Raw genomic sequence first — 8623 nt, 5'->3', positions numbered from 1 at the left:
AATAACAATTTATGTAATATTTTAACTATTACATTTATTTTCAATATTATATTTGTCATAAATTATATTCAAAAGTAGATTGTAATAAATTAATATACATTTATGTAAAATGTGATCCATTAAAACATTTTATGACAAGAAATTCATGGCTGAAAAAGAAAGAAAAAACAAGAAATTCATATTCAGTTTCTTTTTTTAAATAACTTTTTGAGAAATTGCTTAAAATACTTTAAGTTGTCTATCACTTTTCAAAAATATCATAACATTTGGTTTGTGGTGAATAATTATTAATTATGTTTTAGTATTTACAGGGTGTGATTGTGTTTATAAACTTTTATAAGTGTTTATAAATTATTTTAAATATTTATAAATGATTTAGAAGAGTTTATTTAATATTTTATCAAAATTTTAAAATACTTATGAAATTGATTATTTTTTCAAAGTAAATTTGAAAATGATATTCCCTCTGTTTTGATTTAATTGTCGTTGTAGGGAAAAAAATTCGTTTCAAAATAAACGTCGTTTTAGAATTTCAATGCAAAATTTCTTAATAAATTCTTCACTTTATTTTTTTATTGGTTGAAAAATAGTTAGGTGTATAGGTAATTGTGTTTTTGTTTTAGAAATATGTAAGATCATATATTTTCTTAATCCGTGTAGATAAATCTAGAACGACAGTTAAAATGAAATGGAAGAAGTATTAAACTAAGTTTGGAAAAATTAAATTTTCACTTTTTCCAAAAAGTTAATTTGCTACTCTCATGAATTATTGTTAATCTGTATGAAACGGAAAACAAAGAAAATACATATGAAACGTAAAGTATAATCTAAATTTTAATCATACGGTTTATAATTAGTCATATATTAATTTCAAAAGCCAAATATATAATAAAAAAAATCAACATATCACTATGATAATTGAAGAGAGATATTCTATTGTATCTCCAAAAAAAAAATATTCTACTTTGTTGTTGTCCCCCACTAAAAATAGACGTTTCGTTCAACAGGAGACCAACTTTCTTTAATAATCATATAAAAAGTAAAAACAAATTGTTTATAAAAAGCAAAAAATAAATTACAAAAAAAAAAAAGACAACAAGAGAGTGGAACAGCATTTTGCCATCGAAGACACGGTACAAGCCCAATCGTCTATAAAACAACTCCCTCTCTTCATCTTCCTCCACCATCTCCTCTTTTACAAGTACGCCCTTCACCTTGTAATCTCTCTCATTTTCCTTTTCACGCTAAAAACTCCATCTCCTTTCCTCCGTTCTCGAATCCAAATCCGCCATGGGAGTTACCGTTCTTCAGCCTCGTGATTGTCTAACCGATCCTCTCTCCATCAGAAACATCCTTGCCCCTCCTCCACAACGGCCTAACAAACCGACGCCCAATCGCCGTCGCCGGAGTCCGCCGCGTCATCAACCGGAGACCTCTCCTCCGCCAAAGGGATCGAAGAAGAAGAAGAAGAATCTCAACCACAACCACGTTAGAATTCCGAAGCGAGGAGAAGAGAAGGTACCAGATCTGAGATCTGCTCGTCAGATCGTATCAGATCCGGTGATGATCCCATCGCAGAGCCGGAGATCGACCCCAGCTTTGTTTTACGCTGGTCCAGTCACGTCGACATCTCCGCCGCCGAGCGAAGTTCCCTTACCGGCGTTCTTCGCGAAGAGAAGCGTCTCCTCGTTCGAACCAGCCGACGCAACCACAGATCTGATCAGAATCTTGCGGTTAGACACCGCATGATTCGAGCGATCTCAGATCTCCGATCAATAAGAAAAATTATCTCTTCGCTAAATTCGAATCATTCTCTTATTTTTTCAAGGGGAATGATCGAAATACCTTCTTAACAGGTCTTTTAGTTTCGATGTCTCGTTAGTATGTGTATTGATAAGCTTTCCGTCTTCGAGTAAGCTATGATTTCGTAGGGTTCTTAATAATATAGATGATCTGATTAGTTTTGTTTAATTATGTTTTAAAGTAGAGATGTCTTTTTCTTACGGTAAAATGGTATCCATAATCCATGTAATAATCTTCTCTAAGTATTTCCTCGTCTTTGTAATTTTCTTATCTTAATATTGAAGAAGCTCTTTCTATTAAAAAAATTGTAATGAGATGAGATGTTTGTGGGTGATTCGAAAAACGGAGGTTGAATCTGATGTTTATAAAGGTGATTATTAGTTTCTTGCAAAACAAAATGAGAGATTGTATTAGAAATTCTACAAACTATGTGACTTAATGAGTTAAGTTCAGTTGGAGCTCCTAAACTTGTTCGATCCGACAAGTTGAGGATCCGTATGCGTTTTCTAGCCGTTTGTTTCGGACCTATCACAAGTCACAACGGCTCTTTTTGCGGGAGTTCTGTATTGATTGTTTCTCTTGGTTTCTGTTTGACAGGCACATCAAATGATAAAAATAATTTGTACATTGAACGAAATTGATTTTGATTTAGGACCTATCTTTCTTAGATTGTATTCTTATGTAATGAAAATATCAATAATGTGCTCACGATTTACAAAAGTATATCTGTTGAGTTGTTGGTTCAGAACTTCCATCATATCATATTGATCCTTCCTCTCATGAAAAAAGAGCACACAATGGTTTGCAATTCAGGTGAAGACCATGGTTCAGTGTGATAAATTGATCACGCTGCTTGTTTGCAATGAGTTCAGTGAGGCTACTGAAGCATGAAAAGGGTCTACAAAATTTTCTGAGTCAGGAGAAAAGACTGTATGCACAAAAGCAAGGACAGCACTTTGGTTGAAGGAACAACACGCTGGGAACAGAACAATGTCGGTTCTATGATACATCATAAGACCAAAGTATGAAAACCAGGAACACACCAGATAAGCCATTGATCATGGTTTTGAGTAATGGGAGCTGCTTCTTGTCCAATGAACTCACATCCTCTTATTATATAAAGATTTGCTTTGTATTGTTTAAAATCATTCATCATTTTTAATAAAAACATTTATATTTAATTTGTTGATCATTTGTTCTTCATCAAACATCTTATTTTCTAAGTCGTTGGAGTGTATTATATCTTCGGGATTAGAAACGGGTATATCAAGAGTTTTAATAGCCCTTGTGTGGCCATTAAATCCATGTTCCTTGGTCGATTGTGCTTTCTAGCTCATTCCGGTGCAAGGTTTTATCCAATCCAATGACCTTTAAATGTGTTTCTTGGACAAGATTGCATCACATGGATATAAGGAAATATTAGTTGACTCACCCACTATGCATCTTTCTAATCCTTGTGTATTCACGTCTTAAATCTTGGATGACTATTACATATTCATTGATATAAGTGTTGAACATTTATCTTGTAAATCATGTTCAGACACATAATTACGAAGTTAAAGTCTATCACCCTTTTAAGGAGCTTGTCATACATTGATGACATCAAATATACAAGAAGAGTGTCAGGAGAAATCATCAACAAGCACAACGTAAATGACATGCATGTGTGAAGATTATGCTGATATATTTACCAAGATGTTTATGTTTATTATTTTGAGAAGTTATTATTTTTTAAAAGTTAATTCAAAAATATCGGCTGATGTTTTCATGAGGGGAGTTAATGCACTATGTTCCCTTTTTCCCTGAACCATATTTTTTCCGTTAACCTTTTTTAGTAAAGTTTTTAACGAGGCTTCATGGTGCACATTTTAAAAATATTTTTTGTATAATAGACATCCAAAAAGAATTGTTATAAATAACTAGATATAGATGACATTAATTAATTAATTTTTAGATATAATGTATATTTTTATGTATATACATTAATTAATTTTTTGAAATTAGATATTCATATTGTTTTTACTATATTATTTAGTGTATATAAAATATTTCATAGAGTTTAAATGTGGTTTATGTATAATTTTACTAAATCTCATCAGAATATATTAAATTTTATGAAAAATATAAAGATATTTTTTTGTGCATATAAAAAACAATATAATGGTTTGTTCGTACATGTATAAAATATATATATATATATATATAGTTTATAATTTTAAAAGGATCTTATATTTACATATGATTTTTAAAAAGTTATTAAATTATTATTTTATATATTTGTGTCATATTGTCAACCGGCCCAACTTGGGCCTAGATAAATTTATTAATTTATCGTGTATTAATTTATAAAGTTTTTAATGTACTAACCAAAATTATTGACAACATGACAAATAAACAAAATTACTTAAAATTATACGGAACATGACAAGTAATCAAAATCACTTATCAAATAATAATAGTATTTTTTATAATTCTGATTTATTGTGATATTGCAATTAAGAGAAATATTACATAGACGATTCAACAACCGACAATACTACATGTTTTATAATGATTTATTCTTAACTGCATCATTTGAGCCGCCCTATGAAAATCTATGTCTGAACGAGTTCATTTGCACTATGTTAAAGATCTCTTGTACGACAGTTTCACTTGCACCATGTTAAAGATCTTTTGTGCGTCTTCTTCTGTAATTTGCATAATTTTTTAATAAACTGTTTTCTCCCTAAATTGAAACCCATAAATTGAAATTTGGATTAAAAACATTAATGAATCATTAGTCAAACCTGGAGAGTACTTCCACGTCAAATAATAATAGTATAAAGTCCTTAAATGTTATATTAATATATATATATATATATGTGGTTATCTATGAAATATTATATCACAATTTATGAATTTTCATTCAAACCAGTGAACTAATGGAATTTCCATATAAAATAATAATAGTATAGATTCCTTAAATATTATAGTATTACCATATATATATGGTTATCTATGGAATAACATATCACAATTTATCTTTGTTCACAACAAATCTTATCATAATTTTAGATTTCATTTTACTAGATTCCATTGTCCAAATCCCTGGAAACCCCCAGTTTTTGTATCATCAGTATAAACTCATTACACAAAAGTCTTAGGTGGGTCACATAGAAATTCGAAAAAGCAAATTTGCTTTTATTACTGTCTCCTCCTTCTCTCCCTGCTTTGAGACTGTGACTCCACTTCTCTCTCTCATCTCTCAAGATCGCTTCACGGTGGTACTGAATGACTCTTCTCCTCTTCTATTGCTTCTTAACCTCTCTTTCTCTTGCTCATGGAGCTCCAACCATTCACATTTCTCCTACTCAGCCTCCCACAGGTTTGTCTTTCTGTCTTAGGTTGCTTTTCTTTATTTTCTTTCTGTTTCTCTAGAAAGCCTTCTCTTTTCCTGTGAAAGTAAAAAGAGGATTCTTTCCATGAAAATGTCACACACTCCACTTTGCTCCAAAAATCTAAATTTAACTGAACCTTTCAAAGATTCTCAACTGATTCATTATGGGTCTAATCTAAAATCTGAGAAAATCATCAAAACTTGGGTAAATAACTTGGAACTTTTATTTGCAGCATCCTATGTAATTAGGCTTGGTCAAAAAAAATTTCAGCCTAAACTACTATATTTTTTTTTTTTTGTCTTAATTTCTGTATGATTTGTCTCTTTCAGATTCTGAGAAAACAATTTGGGAAAATTCTACAAGGAAATTTATAGTGGCAGAAACGCCATTATATGGACCACCTACTTACAATAACCCTCAAGTGATTGGAGATGTTTCAGTGGCTTTAGCTGCTCAAAGAACATTCAGAAAAGATCCTCTCAATGGTTTCCAGATATATACTGGAGGATGGAATATCAGCAGCCGACATTACTGGGCTGTAAGAATATATTTCTACTTCATTATGCATCTTGACTTATATGTTGATGTGAATTTAGATTTTGTCTTGATGTTTTTGAAATTGTAGTCTGTGGGCTATACAGCTGTTCCTCTCTTTGCTGTTGCTACTGTTTGGTTTCTTGGGTTTGGCATCTGCTTATTGGTTATATGCATGTGTCACATATGCCATAGAAGCCAATCTATTGGATACTCAAGAGTTGCTTACATTCTCTCCCTCATCTTCCTCCTCTTCTTCACTCTTATGGCAATGTGAGTAGTAAGAGAAGGGATCACAACTCTGCTCCATTCACGTTCACACTGAGCTTATCTGCTTTTGTGTCTTAATTGCAGAATTGGATGTGTAATGCTATACTCGGGTCAGATAAGGTACAATAAAAGCACGACAGAGACATTAGCTTATGTGATGAGCCAAGCAGATAGCACGGTTTCACAGCTTAAAGCTATATCAGATTACCTTACGTCAGCAGAGCAGATTAGAGTTCTTCAGGTGTCTTTACCGGCAAATGTTCAAACTGAAATCGATCAGATTGGAGCAAAACTGACTTCTTCAATAGCTACCATCACTGACAAAGCCACTAGTAGCTCCAATGACATAAGAAATTTCCTCAATTCCGTGTAACAACTAACAACAACAGCTCCCAAAAATCCTAAAATTTCCTTGAGAACAATGTGAACAAACAATCATCTTTTTTTTTTTTTGTTATATTGCAGGAGGGTGGCACTTATAGTCGTTTCAATTGTCATGCTTATTTTGACATTTCTTGGTCTCGGTAAGGTCACTATTCCGAATCTTTTTTTTTGTATGACATCATCTTTCACTACATGTATTTCAGCTGTCTGATTATCTTATGTTTCAGCTTCTTCAATCTTTGGGATGCAAGTCATCGTTTACACGTGAGTAAATGTGCTTTCTGCCACTTTCATGAATTAAAACTATCTGAATAACCAACGAGGAATTGACCTAGTGGCTAAAACTCTTGGATCACCTAGTAAGAGTCTAACGGGTCATGGGTTCGATTGCCGTTGGGAGGGATTTACTCTTCAAAGGTCCTCAGTTCGAGTGACCATTGGGACGAAACTAATATTACATGTGGTTTCGACCCGAACCTGGTAATTAAAAATAAAATAACTATCTGAATCATCCTTCCTCTTATTACAGCCTTGTGATCCTTGGATGGATTTTGGTGGCTGGTACTTTCATCTTGAGCGGAACTTTCCTTCTGCTACACAAGTATGTCTACTCTTCATTAACTACTTTCTTTTTTTTTCTTTTTTGTTAATTCAAAACCTTAAATGTTCTTTTTGTTTGAGCATCAGCGCAACCGCAGACACATGTGTGGCAATGAGCGAATGGGTAGAGAGACCCGCAAGCAACACGGCTCTAGACGAGATCTTGCCTTGCACAGACAACGCCACAGCTCAGGAAACTCTGATGCGCAGCAAAGAGGTGACGGGACAGCTCGTGGAGCTAATCAACACAGTCGTTTCTAACGTCTCCAACATCAACTTCTCTCCAGTCTTTCCCCAAATGTACTACAACCAATCCGGACCCTTGCTTCCTCTGCTCTGCAATCCCTTCAACCACGACCTCACCGATCGCCCTTGCTCCCCTGGCGAGCTCGATTTGAACAACGCTACTCAGGCGTGGAGCAGCTTCGTGTGCCAAGTAAACACGAACGGGACTTGCGTAACAACGGGGAGGCTAACGCCTGCGCTGTACGGTCAGATGGCGTCGTGCGTGAACATCAGCACGGGGCTGATCAACGACGCGCCGTTCTTGGTTCAGCTTCAGGACTGTTCGTACGCGAAGCAGACGTTTAGAGACATAACCAATAACAACTGTCCAGGGCTCAGACGCTATGGTTATTGGGTCTACGTGGGTCTGGCCATGTTATCGACGGCTGTGATGCTCTCGCTTGTGTTCTGGATCATCTACAGCAGAGAGAGACAGCACCGGAAGGAAGCTTTGCCAGAATATTCAGACAGTAAGGAGATCGTTAGAGTTAACTTCTGATGTATTTGGACGTTGACGTTGTGAGAGAAATGCAAAATTATTAGATAATCAGTTCAATGGAGGATGATGTTGTTGTTGTGCTTTTTCTTATTACATGTAAACACCAAACCTTTTGTTTTTCTTTTTTCTTTTTAAGGTTGTTTGCATTTGTTAAATGCTAGAAATATGCATGTAACAATCATTCAGTTTCAACATTCCGACTTAGCAGCAGCAGATGCATAGCTGACACTGCTGTCTCGCATAGTCTGGCACTGGCTTGACTGCTCGTACTTGAGGAAATTGATCTTAATCTTGCTTGAGCTATGTTTTATCATCTGTAAAGTAAACAACAAACAATAAGTGCCTAATTCACCACTAGATTCAAACATTATCATTCATTAATTGAACCATAGGAAAGAAAGTGGGGTTACATGGAGAAAAATACTAATAGGGTGGCGGCCACAAATGGTGTTGTCAAACTCCAAAAGATACTTGTTGAAAGCATCTGGATCACCGGTCTCTATTATATCCATACCCATCTTGTCTAGTGCCTCGATGGATTTGTGTATTGGACCATGATTGTTGTCATAATGCATGTAATTAAACCTATAAAACACACACATACACACAAATCATTAGAGGCATTTTAACAAAGAAACGACAAACACAGTAAAAGGAGAGAGAATAGATAAGAGAGACAAAACCTGGAGCCCCAGTGACAGAAGTCAGAGGAGACAGAGAAAAAGTTGTTGGGATCATCCACATACTTTGATAGCAGCTCGCCGTACATGGCTTCGTTCTCTGCACTTACTGCTCCAACCAAGATTGGTACAACTTTCACATCGTGCCTGATCCCAAAAAAAAAAAAAAAAAATTATTTTTTTACAAGTTT

At 34.6% G+C, this 8623-nt stretch overlaps 3 protein-coding genes across 3 annotated transcripts in view; 2 read left to right on the top strand and 1 right to left on the bottom strand.

Annotated features, from left to right (window-relative positions):
- Window positions 1–1122: 1122 nt before the first annotated feature.
- LOC106308176 lies at window positions 1123–2180 on the top strand. Its single transcript, XM_013745311.1, has one exon. The coding sequence runs from the start codon at window positions 1291–1293 to the stop codon at window positions 1747–1749; it is 459 nt and encodes a 152-aa protein (XP_013600765.1). The 5' UTR covers window positions 1123–1290; the 3' UTR covers window positions 1750–2180.
- A 2778-nt stretch (window positions 2181–4958) lies between these two features.
- LOC106307198 lies at window positions 4959–7856 on the top strand. Its single transcript, XM_013744075.1, has 8 exons — window positions 4959–5167; window positions 5510–5718; window positions 5806–5987; window positions 6069–6353; window positions 6450–6508; window positions 6596–6632; window positions 6898–6969; window positions 7056–7856. Exons 1-8 carry the CDS (start codon window positions 5074–5076, stop codon window positions 7750–7752), a joined length of 1635 nt encoding a protein of 544 aa, XP_013599529.1. The 5' UTR covers window positions 4959–5073; the 3' UTR covers window positions 7753–7856.
- LOC106307199 (protein MEMO1) overlaps window positions 7779–8623 on the bottom strand; it is a 2083-nt gene continuing 1238 nt past the window's right edge. Inside the window, exons 6-8 of the mRNA XM_013744076.1 lie at window positions 8436–8579; window positions 8163–8337; window positions 7779–8066 (exon numbers count right to left, since the gene is read on the bottom strand). Coding sequence (XP_013599530.1) covers window positions 7941–8066; window positions 8163–8337; window positions 8436–8579 — 445 coding nt within the window. The 3' untranslated portion in view covers window positions 7779–7940. The remainder of the gene's footprint in view (window positions 8067–8162; window positions 8338–8435; window positions 8580–8623) is intronic.

This window comes from Brassica oleracea, chromosome C8, assembly GCF_000695525.1.
Source record: "Brassica oleracea var. oleracea cultivar TO1000 chromosome C8, BOL, whole genome shotgun sequence".
Classification (NCBI taxonomy): domain Eukaryota; kingdom Viridiplantae; phylum Streptophyta; class Magnoliopsida; order Brassicales; family Brassicaceae; genus Brassica; species Brassica oleracea.
Note: the sequence above shows the minus strand (reverse complement) of the source record. Positions and strands in the feature narration are given on the sequence as shown.